At 46.4% G+C, this 17327-nt stretch overlaps 1 protein-coding gene across 4 annotated transcripts in view; it reads right to left on the bottom strand.

Annotated features, from left to right (window-relative positions):
• The window catches only part of LOC137372878 (DEP domain-containing protein 1B-like), a 50471-nt gene extending 35156 nt beyond the window's left edge, over nucleotides 1-15315 (bottom strand). For 2 of the 4 annotated variants that reach the window (XM_068037258.1, XM_068037261.1), the window contains exons 1-3: nucleotides 15167-15315; nucleotides 8362-8627; nucleotides 1639-1789 (exon numbers count right to left, since the gene is read on the bottom strand). In XM_068037258.1, coding sequence (XP_067893359.1) covers nucleotides 1639-1789; nucleotides 8362-8627; nucleotides 15167-15214 — 465 coding nt within the window. In that variant the 5' untranslated portion in view covers nucleotides 15215-15315. Of the gene's footprint in view, nucleotides 1-1638; nucleotides 1790-8361; nucleotides 8628-15166 lie in introns of those variants that run through there. The other 2 variants (XM_068037259.1, XM_068037260.1) reach the window with 2 other exon arrangements.
• Between the last annotated feature and the right edge of the window lie 2012 nt (nucleotides 15316-17327).

The raw sequence follows: 17327 nt of genomic DNA, 5'->3' as shown, positions 1-17327 counted from the left end.
TCCCCTACTATTGTTAATTGTATATTGGATGTTTAATTGTATTCAGATGGTGGGCATTAACTGGACAGATTATATATAAAAAATATTATAATAGCACTGAACTGTGGCTGTTGGTTTTTAAATATGCATGCTTGTAATGTGCGTCTGAATAAAAGCTTATAAAAAGTGTGTAAAGATTAGGCTCCAGTTCTATCCTTCACTGTCTGGCTATCTGAAATAGAACTACCACCACCACCTCAAAAATCTGTTTGAGGAGAGGTTGGTGGTTGTGGGAGCAGTGCAAAAAGTTTCTTTGAGATATCCACAGATGGGAAGACTGGATAAGTCCATAATAGAATTATGCATGGATTCATGACGAAGCAGGCTCGACAGGCTGAATGCAGATAAAGGGCATGGCATCCAGTCTAGTGCAAGGTGGGCAAACAGGAAATTAGGTGAAGCAGTAATAACTGATAAACAACCACTGACCCCTTGAAAGAGAGGTGGAAATTTTACGTCCCTTCCCCACCAGGAACGGGCTGGAAGCAGACTAAAAAAAAAAAAATGAGTGGGAGGCGGTGAGTGCTGTTCCTGTCGCCTTCTGCTTCGCTGCAATTTGACCAGCAAAGGGTGGGGTGGGGGGGGGGGGGGGGGGGGAGGTTGTAAACGACCCCCCCTCACCCCAGGACAATTGAGGCCCTGAAGTGGATAATTATGGCTGGGAACTTCAGCACCTGAGGCAGCTACCTGGTGGGCGCCCAGCCATTTGTCCTCAGCGGGGCTAGAATCCCCACTCACCTTTATGGAGGCCAACGTTCATGGTTCTCTTCTGGCTGGGTGTAATCCCAGCAGTGGCCACTGCTGGGGCCAAAGAGTTGCTGGCCTACTGATTGGCTGGCAGCTGTTGGAGGCGGGACTTCCTGCATCAGAGGGGCAGAAGCACCAACCAAGGCCAATTAAGGGCCTGAGCCACGTAAAATCACTGCATGGCTTCCCAGCCCGGTTGGGAGGCAGGCTTGCCCCTGACTTTTAAGCTGGTGGATGGGCCTTTGCTGCCACATAAAATTCCAGCCAAAGACTTGCATTTATGTAACACTTTTCATAACCCATAAGCACTTGTCAAGAAAGCAGTTCTGAATTGTATTCACTGTTGTATTAGGAGAGAAAGAAGTGACTGGGTCCACATTGTAAGCTTGTTAACATGGCGAGTACACCAATACCCTTAGTTTTGACACTTGTTTGGTCAAATATGAGATCAATTGAACAGTTGTATGATTGTTTACAACCATCAACACACTTATGTAGAATCAAGTAAAACTACCTAGAATAAAGTGATACTGTCCTAAACACGGGGTCTAAGCTACATTGAAAATTCAGAGATGGCATATGCAGGCCTAGAAAATCCCAAAACAAATAGGTGAAGATTATTGGTGGCTGTACCCTTTCATTAGTGCATTTGTAAACACACTGGAGCACCACATTACAAAGAGCATTAGCAACATCCAGTGGCAAGAATATGTAGTTTAAAATCTCATTGCGACAAAGCAACCAGTTGTACTTGCTCAAAAGAACAAATTTGTGGAAATGGAAATAATCAAGCAATGAAGTACAGTCTAAGTCTATTCATTAATTTATAGATCAAGAAGGCCAATACAATACCTGCAATTGTCGAATTTCATTCTCCTTGGGGATTTCACAAAAGTCGCCTTTTGCCTTGGTATTTATTCCTGCGGCATTTGTTTTGTAAAATGGACGACGACTAGGAACAACTTTCAGTGGGGATGTAGTAGGAAATCTGTTCAAAGATACACTAAGCACTATTTTGCTCAAAAGTCATATTAACTAAAACAAGTTACTTTAATGCAACGCACACTTAAAAGATACATCAAGAATACATCCAAAAATCCTTTTTTCTATGGGAACTAAAAAATAGAGTATACACATGTATAAACTAGTCATAATACCTCAATTGAAGTGAACCATAATTTGTGGCCAACAATTCACATCAATGGCAACCACTACACTAATCACTGGTCAATGGTTTTCGTCAATAATATATTAAAAACCACGTGTGATCTCTGAATTCTAATGTAGGTGTTACATTAGCATAATGTTACGTGACACTTTGGAAATAACAAACGACCTAAATGTTACTACATGACCCAAGTGAATATTCACACCAGCGAAAAAAGCAATAGAAACCCACTTTTAAACTGGAAAAGTAAGCAATCCAATATGATAGCCACAGAAGGAAGTAGTAAGTTAGTAAAAAAAAATTAATGTGAATCAAAAACAGAGAGAACAAGAGCGCGAAGGCACGAGGGGGGGGGGGGGGGGGGGGGGCGGGGAAGAGGGGACGAGAGCGCGAACGAGAACGAGCGCGAGAGACAGAACACGAGCGAGAGAGAACACGAACGGTCACCTTTCTTGGTTACATTCTTGGGACTTGAATGTGCATGTGTTCTCAACGCAATAGTGTTGTCAGGCGCTGCTCAATTTATCGCAGAAAAACAACTTCAACCCATGGCAGCACACAATGGACGTGTTTGCTACTCAGAGAACGTTGCACTGTTTAAAGTCTCATCGGAAGGACAGCACCTCTGACAGTGCTGCACACCTTCCATAATTCTGAGAGGTTTCAGTGTCATCCCACTCTCTGGCTGTTCAGTTTCCCCCGCCCCAGCCCCCACTCTGGGCACTCAGTCCCTGCTTCCCCAACCCCTCTCTCCCCCCCCCCCCCCCCCCCCCCCCCAGATGCTAGCTCTAGGCCGCAGGCCACTTCCCTCCTCCATCGCCCTGTCACCCCTTGCGGCCCACGTTGCTTCTTCGGGAGAAGCGCGTAGCCGAGAGGAGGGAAGCCACCCGTGGCCTAGAGCTAGCGTCTTGGGGGGGAAAGCGAGCGAGTGGCTTGGAGTGAGTGGCTGAGGGGCGAGAGCGTTTTCCTGCGCCAGTTAGTCCTGGCAAGGCAAGATGTAGGCCTCGCATGCGCAGCATCTCAGCACGCAGGAGACAGTTTGTGCATGTGCGCAGCTTGGAGCCCTCCGATGAAGTCAGCAGGCTGTTGCATAGTCAGGAGACACTTTTTAAAAAAAATTCACTGTTTTTAAAACAAAAGGACATGGCCAGTTTTTTTTTAAACTCTTCCAATTTTGTTCATGATTGTTGTATCATCACAATTCTGGTGTGCGTGACAGTATCAAATCTGTCTGGATACCTTAGTTGCCAATCCTGAATGTACTCAATAGGGTCACATCTATCTTGATTGTGCATCCTTGGCACACTGCTGATCTTGTGGATTCCATCTTGCCAGGTACATATTCTTCAGCGTTCAGTGGCAGAATGTTTGCATGTGTCCCTGTATTGGCCTTTAAATCCCAGCTTGTGCTTGCCATTCTTCTGGGCATAGGAGATCAATTGTAGTGAATACTTCCTGCTGTGTAACTACATCCATCTGGCATGCAACTGTTATTGTGCGGAAGGCTTGTTGGCCTTCAGTGCTTTCTTTGTCATAAGGGCCCTTGTCTATTTCATGGACATGCTTGCGTTTGAACTGGCATTTGGCAAATCTATTTGTTTTTCCCACTAGGGTTCCTGGCTATTTCTCCATTGCCTGACTTTCTGTATAGTCTTGCCCAGTACCCCTTTTAAATCATACTTCTTGCAGGTATTCCTGGACAATTTCTTAGCTGGTATATCAGACCGCACTTGCCACACTCCTTGCCCTGTCAAGGTGTCTTGGTTACCTCGTCTATTATTGCTGCTCCAAGCGTTTATATGCACTGCCTGCTTGCAGCTATGGCTTCGTATCCCTTCAGATAATTGTGCACCCGAAAAAGAAAACTTTTCTCGCGGCATTTGCTAACAAACTGATTGATCGTCTCTTTGGAACGCTATCTGTCTGTATGCCATCAGTTCCAGACGATGGATCCTAAAAATAACCTTGACCTTCAGCTGGTCTTCCAACGTAGTCCAAAGTTTCACTGGGTCCTTCTGGTCTGCTTTGGAGAGTCCAGTGGTGTTGATATGATGGAGCCCTTTGTTACCAATTGCAATTTTTATCTTGATCGCTTGCTTGTCAAGCTCTGTAGCAGCAAGATCCAAAAAGCGTAACTCCATATGCTGCTTGAATAGTTGGAACGCGTGGAGGAGATCTTGAACTTTCCAGTTCATTGACGGGTATTTGATGGTCATGGTGTTAAATTTCTTGTCTGCAAGAAATCTTTGCAGGAGCTTTCCCCTTTAATGGCTTCCTTTCATTTTTAAAACTTTCCCTGAAGGGAAAAAAAAATTGTAAGTCTGCTGTGCCTGCGATTTCAGCCAGCGATTGGAGAGATTCCACCCACAAAGCACTTCTGGCCAGAAGATCTTGATGCACAATGGTGGTGCCGTACCTCAGCCCGGCTTGAACTAAATGTTCGCTTTTCACAAGCCCAATTCCTGCCTTTTCTGTCGACCACCGTCCAAACAAGCAGCCCCCTTCCTGTACTCATGCTCTTCCATGATCACCGATTTCTACAGATGGTTGTTGAATCTGACAGTGCCATGCCGCTGCCTCTGACAATGTGCAGTGTTGCCCAAACCTTAATGGATTACCACGAGAAAAATTATCATTCCCAATGTCTTGCTTGAAATCGCTGTCCCGCAATGTGTCTCTCTGCACTATTGCTACTCTGATGTGGTCTGCTGCCATCATATTGTGGTCTTTTAAAAAGAAACACCACTGCCACCATATTTTATTATTGCTTCCTCAGTAATAACATACCAAACAATCTTAGGCTGAATGACAAGTTGAATGAAGGGTTCTTTATGGCAAGTAACAGACTTACAAGAGAGAGATCTGTAATACACGTGCTGACTGTAGACTAACACTACTCCAACTGCTATATCACATCTTAGTTGATATCACTTGTGATGATGCATACTATACTCAAGCAGTTAAAGTGATATCACAACATAACGAGCAGCAAAAAAACAAAAAAAAAAAACTTGTTCCTCTCCTTCTGAAATAGACTTCTCTGAAAAAGAAGATTGCGCATTGCATTCACCATCACTTCTGCACTGCTGGCTCAGATTCTCATTTGTTCATTGCTGGCTGTATCTTCCTGTTCCATGCCACCTACTGGCTCAGAGTCTCTTTCTCCATTCAACTGGCTGCAGTTTGCCGTGATGCTACCTCTAACCAGCTTCCTTTCTCCTTTAACAAACAATCCCTCTGTCTAAAACAGTGGTTCTCAAACTTTTTTCATCCACAGACCACTTAGGCAGGGTAAAAGACCCCCATGCACCACCTACTGATTCTACCCCACCAGCTTTCATTTGCCATTACAAAAAAAAAAATTCAGACTTGATGGGAAGAATGGCAGTTTTTGATGAGACACCAATGAGATGGTGGTGATGTCTGGTTCTGAGCTGGAGGGCTCCATGTTCAGTGGGTTCCTCCTCTTTGTTTGCAGCCCCACAAGTGTTGAAAATCCAATCTTGCAGTTATATGTTGTTGGGAATGTAGCAGGTGCTTCAGAGCTACATCAGCAAGTCCAGAATACTTGGACCGTATGTGCAGGTAAATATCCGGCAAACGTTTCTGGTGAGGCCATAAGAGTGAACAAGCTGGATTCCTCACTAGGCGACATCACACTACCCAACTGGCTATAGCATATACGCTTATGGAACTATAAATATTCCACTGCTTTTTCACTACTAAAATGTAATAAATTTATGTCATTAATTTTTTTTAAAAATCAAGTAAATTAATCCATGCCAGAAACAAAATAGACATTTTCATATTATAAACATTAAAAGAGAACAAGTTTATTTGAAACATTGTTATAAAATCTTCTTACATCTATATTAATACTCATCTTACATATGTATTAAATCAAACAAAATTCAACAGTAACATAAATCTGGCTTATAAAGCTACATTATTGTTGCTTGCAATTAGACAACTTGTGCCGCGCATGCGGAAGCTGGTCTGGTTGTGTGACATCACGCAAGTGGTGGGGATAAGGGTTCCAGCCTGTTGTCTTGTATGGCCTCGGCCATGGTGTTATGTGTCAGTGATTTGCATTTTAGACCAGCCCATGGACTATCTGGAGTACCCTCATGGACCACACTTAAAAACCTCTGCTCGATGAGTTGAATTTCCCAACCACAACACTACTGTGTACCACACCCCAACCCCACCACTGGCTAACTGTTTCATGCTTTAATCTCACTTCCCTTCCTCAGTGCTCTTCCTTCTCCCCCTCTGAGGTTTTCCCAAACACAGATGTAACACACTGAATACCACCTCCACCTGTGTTATCCCCCCCTCCCTCTCAACCTATCCTTTTCCCCATCCTCTTCTTTTGTTCCCTCCCCATTTTCCTTTTCCTGCTCCATGGTTATCCCCTCCCTTTTCTCCATCCTACTCCAATTTCTTCAATCACTCCACACCCTTCCCTACCTTTCCATTCTCTTCCATCCCCTTCCTCCACATTAGTTTGATTATTCACCACCATTTAACCTTACTTTACTTAAAAAAAATTCAAAAATTGACCTTGACCACTCAAGTGCAACTAATAATAGTGAAATATTTATAACTCATTCATGCATGCACATTTAGGTATCCTGATAACTTTAAAGGTAATTTAATTATCACGACAAAGCCCCACCCATGACTTCAACAAACATTTTAAAATATGAGACAGAAGTTATGTATTAAAATGGATCATGCTATTTTGGGAAGGAGGATAAGAGTTATAAAAAGGTGAGACACAAAATGATAAGTGCAGTTATAATATTTGAATTCCACAATGCAGTATTATATTGCCCTTGAGCCCCAATAAATCGCTTACATTTTTAGGTTCCTTTTAATACTCTTTTCACATTAGAATAGATTTGACTTGACACCGAGCCACAGAAATATTATGATAGGTTTGAACAAGCATTTTGAAAGAGGTAGAGAGGCAGTGGGGTTTAGAGGGGTGGAATTCGGGAGCTTTAGGCCTTGGCAGCTGAAGACACAACCACCAAAAGTGGAATGAAGAAAATCAGGGATGTACAAGAGGCCAGATTTGTAGGAGTGCAGAGATCTTGAAGGGATGTAGGGCTAGAGGAGGTTACAGAGATAGGGAGGAGAGAGGCTGTGGATAAATGTGAAAACAAGAATTTTAAATCTGAGGTGTTGCTGAACAGGGTCCAAATGTAGGTCAGAGAGGACAGGTGTGACAAGTGAACAGAATTTGAAGCCAGTTAAATATCAGAAGCAGTTTTGGATGAGCTCAGGTTTATGGAGGATGCAAGGTGGTAGGCTGGCCAGAATAGCATTGGAACAATCAAGTCTAGAAGTAACAAAGGCATGAACGAAGGTTTCAGCGGCAGATGAGCCAAGTCATGAGAAGAGACAGGCAATGCTACGGAAGTGCAATTCGGAAGTCTTTGTGATGGAGAGGATATGGGGTCGGTAGCTCAGCCCAGGTTGAAAGCAGATGCAAACAATCTTGCTCAGCCTCAGTGGCCGGGGAGATGGAGTTGGTGGCTAGGGAATGGAATCTTTGGCAGCGATCGAAGACAATGCCTTCAGTCATCTCAATATTTAATTGTAGGAAATTTCGGCTCTTGCACTACAGGGTGTCAGACAAGCAGTGTGACAATTCAGAGGCAGTGGAAGGGTTGAGAAGGGTGTGAGGTAAAGTCTTGCAACCAACTGTGATGCTGTCCTATGTACTTGGGCTTCTTGGATTTCAGCTTCCAAACCAATCCTAAGGACTCAAAACAGAATGCATGGGGATCAGCTAGTTTTCTGTTTAATTGACTTTCTTGAGAAGTTTTTTTTCCCCCCACTGTGAAGCCATAACTTAGCGACCATCAGTAGTTTTACAACTTTATGTTTGAAAACTAACAGAAGACGTCCCTCTTGTGCCTATTGGGGTGGGGGGCAGGGGTAGGGGCAGGTGGCGCAGCAGGAGGAATAAAGATATGAACCCTAGATTGACTGACAGTGATCAAAAACACAAAAATTGTGGCTGTAAAAGTAAATTTTCAAAGAAGACTTGATAACTTTTGCTACCGTAAATCACTATTGGCATAAGAAAAAAGGACCTGAAGCACTGCTTTTAATCACAGGAAAAAAAACAATTCTAGCATTGCTACTATATTAAGTATATTTATCCTACTTTATCCAAACATAAAAATTAAACCACAAAATGTACCCATCACCAGATTAACTAAACATTCATCTCAATATATGTGGGATTTTGCTGTATGCAAAATATCCGTTGCATTTGCCTACATATCAATAACGACTGCACATTACAAAGTAATTCATTGTTTGTAAAGCATTTTGTGATATCCCAATAAAGCAATATATAAATGGAAGTTCCTCCCCCCTTTTTTTCTTACCTGTATAGCTGACTATTATCATCTAGGTTCTCTGCTCCCCATTTTCCTTTTATATCCTCAATTACACGATTCTTCAAAAACTTCCTCAACAGTTGTAGAGTTTGTTGTCTAGTCACTTCTGGCCCAAAATTACTATTATTTCTCAGCAATTCATGTAGCCAGTCCACTGCCTCAGAAGCAGTGAAACAGTTGCTGTATTTTTTCAAGTGCAATCGATGTTTTCTCAGTGGCATTCCTGCCCTAAAAAGCTTGGTCAATTCATTCCACTGGAGCAAAAAAAAAGTATGAAGAAGCCTCTTTCAATACAGTTCTGGAACATTTGACAACAGGAAAGAAGCAATTTTAGAATTTAGTCCAAGGCATTACAAAAAGGCCACCTATTTATTGCAGGACACTTATAACATCTCAGAATAAGTACAATAAAAAGGAAAGCCAAGGAGCAAGAAGTACTTCTATCTCATAAGTAATTTCATAAAAAAATTAAATGCAGAAAAAGGTCACCTCCTCCCTGCCAGGCCATTTCATGAAAAGTGTCTGGAGTGACCCCTTTGAAAGCAATGACAGTCACAACTTAGAGCCAACATGCAGTCAAGGTACTCAGCAGATTGCAGACAGTGGTCTTAATTTATATTGTTTCTGGATTACTACAGAGCAACACAATGGTTTTCAAACAGAGGTCCATAACTCTTGGGAATTCACAAGCTCTTGGTTTGGGCCAGGGGTGGGTGGAGTGGGGGGTGGGGGTAGTCCACATTCATTGAAATCATTAACCAATATTTTCAATGGGAATTCAAAGTTGGATAGATTTACTGCTAGCTAGACACTGGACACACTTAATCTTGTTCTGCTCTTTACAAACATGCCTTTCCATACCTCTGTTACTTAGATTTGACTATTCCAACACTGACCTTCCATCCTTCACTCTCCGTAAACTTGAGCTCATCCAAAACTGTGCTGCCCGTATCTTAACTTGCAAGTTCCGTTCATCTCTGTGCTTGCTGACCTACTTTGACTCCCAGACTGGCAACACCTCAATTTTAAAAGTTCTCATCCTTGTTTTCAAGTCCTTCCATTGCCTCACCCAATCCTATGTCTGTACCTTCTCCAGCCCGCCAAGATCACAATGCTCCTCCAATTCTGGCCTCTTGTGTATTCCCTTCTTTGAATCGCTCTACTATCGGTGGCTGTATGCACATCTGCCAAGGCTATAAGTCCTGGAATTCACTCCCCAAAACCTCCCTCTCTGCCTTTAAACCTACCTCTGACTAAACTTTTAGTCTCAATATCCCATTGTAGCTCAATGGCAAATTTTGTTTGATAACGCTTCTTGGGATGTTTTGCTATGTTAAAGGCACTATATAAATGCAAGTTTCTGTTGTTATTGTTTACCTTCTTGCTATCCAGTTCAAAATGAAAGAGAAGAAAGGTGCAGTGGTGGTGCACATAGATATGCAGCCTGGCTCTCATGCTCAGCTGTTGCATTACCACACATGTTTTGGCTCCAAGGATGCATGAGCCGTCAATCATTATTGCTTGTTCCCAGCCTGAACCGACTTCAATAATTGTATGTTGCTATTATCAAGTTTTTAAAAAAAAAACTGCCATCTCACATGGCAGTGCTCACAGTGTGTAAGAAGATGCAATGTTTTATAACAGAAGTTTATACCATTTATTTATTTAGAGATACAGCACTGAAACAGGCCCTTCAGCCCACCGAGTCTGTGCCGACCATCAACCACCCATTTATACTAATCCTACATTAATCCCATATTCCTACCACATCCCCACCTTCCCTCAATTCCCCTACCACCTACCTATATTAGGGGCAACTTATAATGGCCAATTTACCTATCAACCTGCAAGTCTTTGGCTGTGGGAGGAAACCGGTGCACCCAGCGAAAACCCACGCGGTCACAGGGAGAACTTGCAAACTCCGCACAGGCAATACCCAGAACTGAACCCAGGTCGCTGGAGCTGTGAGGCTGCGGTGCTAACCAGTGCGCCACAGTGCCGCCCAATGTAATAGCTAACAGCAAAAATGAAAATTGAAGTAGAGAGCAAATAGTACAACAACTTATATTTATATCGCACCTTTAAGATAATAAAACAATATGATACTAGGTCACACAAGGAGATATTAGGTCAGATGACCAAAGTTTGGTCAAAGAGGTAGGTTTTAAGGAGTGTCTTAAAAGGAGGAAAATGAAGTGGAGAGGCAGAGGGGCTGGGAGGGAATTTCAGAGCTTGGGGCCTCGGCAACTGAAGGCGCAGCCACCAACGGTGGAGCGATTAAAATTGGGGATTCTCAAGAGGCCAGAATTAGAGGTGCGCAGATATCTCGGCGGATTGTGGGATTGGAAGAGATTACAGAGATAGGGAGGGGGCAAAGCCATGGAGAAATTTGAACACAAGGATGAGAATTTTAAAATCAAGACATTGCTTGACTGGGAGGCAATGTAGGTCAGCAAGCACAGGGGTGATAGGGGAACAGGTGCAAGTTAAGACACGGGCAGCAGAGTTTGGGATGACCATCCAGGAGTGCACTGCAATTGTCCAGAGGCACTGAAGGCATGAATGAGGATTTCAGCAGCTGATGAGGTGAGGCGGGGTGAAGTCAGGCAGTGTTATGGAGATGGAAATAGATGGCCTTAAGTGATGGTGTGACCATCAGATCGGAAGCTCATTTCAGTGTCAAATGTGACAACAAGGTTGCGAACAGACTGGCTTAATCTAAGACTGTTGCCAGGATGGAGTCCTTGGATGGAGTCAGTAGCTAGGGAATGGAGGTTGGAGCGGGGACCGAAAACGATGGCTTCAGTCTTTCCGATATTTAGTTTTAGGAAATTTCTGTGCATCCAGAACTGGATGTCAGATAGGCTGTCTGAGTTAATAATAAACAAATTTAAGGAACACTGAAATTATGCAACATAAAAACAGAAACAAAAAAAAAATCTGGCAGGTAATGGGCCCAAATACCCATCTATGATGAAGGTCTGAGTAAGAAATGGTCGAAGAGAAAAGGTTCACAAAGAAGCAGAAGCAAATAAAGGAAAACTATATGGCATTATATAAAATTTTTAGAAAGTAAAGTTGGGATCAATCACATGTACAGCATATGGAGTTAAGACTGCACAAGAACTTGAGGCTACAATTTGAAGAGAGAAATAGTTCATAAGGCCTATCAGGAGAATGAAAACTCAACCTCTTATGGTTCCAAGAGGAGAGGGTCATTGGAACAAAACTTTGCGCCAAAGATTCCAAAAATAGAAAAAAAAATTCTATTAATAAGTTCACTACATTTTAACTCTTTTGTGAACTGTCATTCCAAAATGTGTTCATCTTCAAAACTTTAGTTTTCGCAAAATATTCTGAGTCAGTGAAAAGATTACTTCAGCTAGAAGCATTTTGAAAAAAATATTCTGAGAGTTTATTTGATTTCCTGTCTCCTGCTTACTAGTCGTTTACTTGTAGCCGTTTGTTGATTGTTCGTGAGGAACTTTTCCACCTACCTGTGCTTGTTCATTCCTAGATTTCCTACTGAGTCAGAAGTATTTAAAACAACCAGTGCTATTCAGTTAATAGCAATTTTGTTGCTTAATATTTCAGCCAGGACACTTTCAAGAGCAACAGGATATTTCCCCTCCCCCCCACCTCCACATTTGCATCTATCCTTGGCCTTCTCCTGTTCTTCATCTAGAAGAAAAGCTTTGAAATTTCCTCCCTGACATGTAGTACAATAACATTTTTAAAAGCATATTTTTGGAGATCATGATTGCTAGCCTTCACCAGCCTCTGCTGCTTCTCTCCTTCCCTACCAAGCCAAATCTCCCTAGTCATTCATCCAATGCCCCAGCTTTCTTGCCTAATTCTCCTTGTATCCTCTCCAAGCTCATCGTGTCTCTGAAACCACTTCTTGCTACTTTGACCCCCATTCTCACTAAACTGATGACCAATCATTTTTGCCTGCTTGACCTCCATGCTAGCAGACATAGCAAATGATTCGCTCCCCTCATATGCTGTTCCCCCCCCCCCACCCTTTGCCACACATCCTTATTCAAAAACCTACCCTCAACTTCTCCATACTTACAAACCATTGCCCCACCATCTACAATGCCCCCAAATCTGTGACCATCTTGCTCGAAACTCTGTTCGAATCTCTCCAATCAGGTGTCCATCCCTATGAAAGAGCCAAAGTAGCCCTACTCAAAGTCAGAAATTACATTCTCTGTGACTGTGATGTATTATTCCTCATCTAACCTCTCTGCCACACAATCCTCTATAACATCTTTCCAGGTGAGTGAGATTACCCAGCTTCTTTCCATGTATTCCAAGCCAATTACAGCTAGAGCAATTGTCTCTCTTTCTACTCCATTACATCCATAATCCCCAATCTATCCTTGACCTTCTCTTCTTCCTCATCTATATATTGCCTGTTGGCAACATCATCTGCAGGCATCTCCATCACCTCGGTCTTGTCAGATGCTTGCCCAATATCAAGTTAAGGGTGAGCTGCAATTTCCTCCACTATCTGTAAACTTCATCCCATCAAAAACCCTTCTGTCTTATCTTAACACACACACACACCCTCTATTCCATTCGCCCCATCTATCCCCATTCCACACATACCCCACTCCCACCTCCAATCACACTTACCCTTCTAACCCCATTCCATCCACAACCCCACACACCCCTACCTCCCATTCTATTCACCTCCCCACCCCCACTCTACTGCACACACTGCCACCATCTCCCAACTCTGCTGCCCCCTTCTCTGCTGCCCGTCCCCAACCCCCTCCCCCCACTGCCCCCCCTGTTCCCAACACAACCCCCTCCCCCCGCTGCCCCCCCGTTCCCAACACCACCCACTTCCACCCGCTGCCCCCCCGTTCCCAACACCACCCCCTTCCACCCGCTGCCCCCCCCGTTCCCAACACCACCCCCTTCCACCCGCTGCCCCCCCCGTTCCCAACACCACCCCCTTCCACCCGCTGCCCCCCCCGTTCCCAACACCACCCCCTTCCCCCCACTACCCCCCCGTTCCCAACACCACCCCCTTCCCCCCCCGTTCCCAACACCACCCCCTCCCCCCCGCTGCCCCCCCGTTCCCAACACCACCCCCTCCCCCCCGCTGCCCCCCCCGTTCCCAACACCACCCCCCTCCCCCCGCTGCCCCCCCCGTTCCCAACACCACCCCCTTCCACCCGCTGCACCCCCCGTTCCCAACACCACCCCCTTCCACCCGCTGCCCCCCCCGTTCCCAACACCACCCCCTTCCACCCGCTGCCCCCCCGTTCCCAACACCACCCCCTTCCACCCGCTGCCCCCCCGTTCCCAACACCACCCCCTTCCACCCGCTGCCCCCCCCGTTCCCAACACCACCCCCTTCCACCCGCTGCCCCCCCGTTCCCAACACCACCCCCTTCCACCCGCTGCCCCCCCCGTTCCCAACACCACCCCCTTCCCCCCGCTGTTCCCAACACCACCCCCTTCCCCCCGCTACCCCCCCGCTGTTCCCAACACCACCCCCTTCCCCCCGCTGTTCCCAACACCACCCCCTTCCCCCCCGCTACCCCCCTGTTCCCAACACCACCCCCTTCCCCCCCCGTTCCCAACACCACCCCCTTCCCCCCCCGTTCCCAACACCACCCCCTTCCCCCCGCTGCCCCTCCCGTTCCCAACACCACCCCCTTCCCCCCGCTGCCCCTCCCGTTCCCAACACCACCCCCTTCCCCCCGCTGCCCCTCCCGTTCCCAACACCACCCCCTTCCCCCCCCGTTCCCAACACCACCCCCTTCCCCCCCCGTTCCCAACACCACCCCCTTCCCCCCCCGTTCCCAACACCACCCCCTTCCCCCCCCGTTCCCAACACCACCCCCTTCCCCCCCCCGTTCCCAACACCACCCCCTTCCCCCCCCCGTTCCCAACACCACCCCCTTCCCCCCCCCGTTCCCAACACCACCCCCTTCCCCCCCCCGTTCCCAACACCACCCCCTTCCCCCCCCCCCCGTTCCCAACACCACCCCCTTCCCCCCCCCCCCGTTCCCAACACCACCCCCTTCCCCCCCCCCCCGTTCCCAACACCACCCCCTTCCCCCCCCCCGTTCCCAACACCACCCCCTTCCCCCCCCCCGTTCCCAACACCACCCCCTTCCCCCCCCCCGTTCCCAACACCACCCCCTTCCCCCCCCCCCCCGTTCCCAACACCACCCCCTTCCCCCCCCCCCCGTTCCCAACACCACCCCCTTCCCCCCCCCCCGTTCCCAACACCACCCCCTTCCCCCCCCCCGTTCCCAACACCACCCCCTTCCCCCCCCCCGTTCCCAACACCACCCCCTTCCCCCCCCCGTTCCCAACACCACCCCCTTCCCCCCCCCCGTTCCCAACACCACCCCCTTCCCCCCCCCCCGTTCCCAACACCACCCCCTTCCCCCCCCCCGTTCCCAACACCACCCCCTTCCCCCCCCCGTTCCCAACACCACCCCCTTCCCCCCCCCCCCGTTCCCAACACCACCCCCTTCCCCCCCCCCCCGTTCCCAACACCACCCCCTTCCCCCCGCTGCCCCCCCCCCCGTTCCCAACACCACCCCCTCCCCCCGCTGCCCCCTCGTTCCCAACACCACCCGCTACCCCCTTTGCTCCCCCTTTTGTTCCCCACCCGACTCCGTTCGCCCCCTTTTAAGCCCCAGCCCAGTCCTCCCTCACCCCCATTCCACTTCCAGGAGAGCACCAGCTCCTTGTATTCGGCAGAGTTTCAAAACTTCCTTCCTGCAAACAAACGAACCACTAACTACGTGAAATAACTTACAAGTTTCGTAGCCCTATAAGGGCCAGGTGTGATAATCCGACTTTCCATGATTTTCCAACTTGAATTAAGCTGTCAAGCCGGTCAATGATCAAACCGCCCGCATATTACCATTACTTTCCGATCGCTACCGCGACAGCTCGAGCCTCCCTCATCGCCGCACATTTGAATTCCCATCTCGAGCGCTCCGCTGCGGCTCATTGGTTAAAGGCGTCATGTGATACCTCCTAATATGGAAATTAGCCGTTTGTTTCAATGTTTGTCTGTTATTTATTAAACAATGCAAGTACTTTAGATACTTATTATCTGAACGTAAGTACTTCAGTTACATTTTCTGACAATACTGTTTTTTATTCCTTCATGGGCTGTGGGTGTCACTGGCAAGGGCAGCATTTGTTGCCCATGCCTAATTACCTTTGAGAAGTTAGGAGTGAGCTAAAGGCCTGCTGGGGTCAGCAAATGAAACCCAACCTGAGCCCGACAGAGCCACAACCGGCCCGAGTTCTTTCATTTTCTCCCGCGCCCGACCCGACCACCAGAATATAATCAACTTTATTGAAGAGGTTGTGCTGTACCTTGGATGGAATCGCTCACTGCAGACTAGTGCGGAGCGTTTTAAGCCTTGACGTCCTGGCTGTCACTGTGTCTGATCCGGCCCAACCCAAGCCGAGCCCGAATGCCGGAGCCGGAAGAGCGACACATGTTGTCGGGTCCCGTCTGGTTCAGGTTGGGTTGCCATGCTGTAGAGTGAGCTATCTTCTTGAATCAAAGAATCAGAGTCACAGAATTGTTACAGTGCAGAAGGAGTCCATTCAGCCCATCATGTCCGCACCGGCTCTCCGAAAGAGCAATTCACTTAGTGCCATTTCCCCTTCCTTCTCCCATACACTCTAATTCCTTTTTGACTGCTTCAGTTGAATCTGCCTCCACCACACTGTCAGGCCTTAACTACTCGCTGCATGAAAATTTTTTCATTATGTCACTTTTACTTCCCTCACCAATTACTTTAAATCTGTTCCCTCTCGTTCTCAATCATTTCACGAGAGGGAATAGTTTTTTCCTATCTGCTCTGTCCAGACCCCTCATGATTTTGAATACCTCTGTCATGTAAGGCCCCACCTGCCAAGAATGAGGCACATTAATTTTGTCATGAACATTGATTTTAACCTGTTACGGGAGTGAAGAAAGGTCTTATTAAACAGATCAGCCGTAGCTGGAAAAATCATTTGCATATTAAGAGACGGTGATTCGAATGACAAAGGACCATTTCCTGACACATTCAACCTACAATGGACCTTAAAATAAAAGCAAAATCCTGCGGATGCTGGAAATCTGAAATAAAAACAAGAAATGCTGGAAATACTCAGCAGGTCTGGCAGCATCTGTGGGGAGAGAAGCAGAGTTAACACCTCCGCTCAGTCCACAAACAGGATCCCGAGCTTCCGGTTGCTTGCCATTTCAACACTCCCCCCTGCTCTCATGCTCACATCTCTGTCCTGCGATTGCTGCAGTGTTCCAGTGAACATCAACGCAAACTCAAGGAACAGCATCTCATTTAGTGATTAGACACACTACAGACTGCCGGACTGATCATTGAGTTCAATAATTTCAGAGCATGACGGGCCCCCCCGTTTTCCTTTTATTTTTAGTTATTTTTTTCTTCTTCCCTTTTTAAATTTTTTTTTGTGTGTTTATTTTATTTTATTTCATCTTAATTTGTTCAGTTTGCTTACCCACTGTTTTTTTCATGTTTGTACTTGTGGCTGTTCAATTTTCAGTCCGTTAACACCCTTTCTGTACTAATGCTTTGTCTTTCAACACACTATTAACATATTGTTTGCCTTTGCTCCATGACCTTCTGGTCAGCTATTCTGTGACCTTGTCCTATCTACACCACCTCCTTTGTTACCTCTTGCCCCACCCCCGCTTTACTTGCTTATAATCTTTTACATTTCTAATATTTGCCAGTTCTGAAGGTTAACTGACCTGAAACGTTAACTCTGCTTCTCTCTCCACAGATGCTGCCAGACCTGCTGAGTATTTCCAACATTTCTTGTTTTTATTCCACAATGGACCTTGCTTATCAGATATTGTATGAATGAGGAGCATTCCAGAGAGTGCTAAGGTGATACAATCCAAGACATAGTCAGACCAGTTAGTCACA

Source organism: Heterodontus francisci, chromosome 8 (genome assembly GCF_036365525.1).
Source record: "Heterodontus francisci isolate sHetFra1 chromosome 8, sHetFra1.hap1, whole genome shotgun sequence".
NCBI classification, from domain to species: domain Eukaryota; kingdom Metazoa; phylum Chordata; class Chondrichthyes; order Heterodontiformes; family Heterodontidae; genus Heterodontus; species Heterodontus francisci.
Note: the sequence above shows the minus strand (reverse complement) of the source record. Positions and strands in the feature narration are given on the sequence as shown.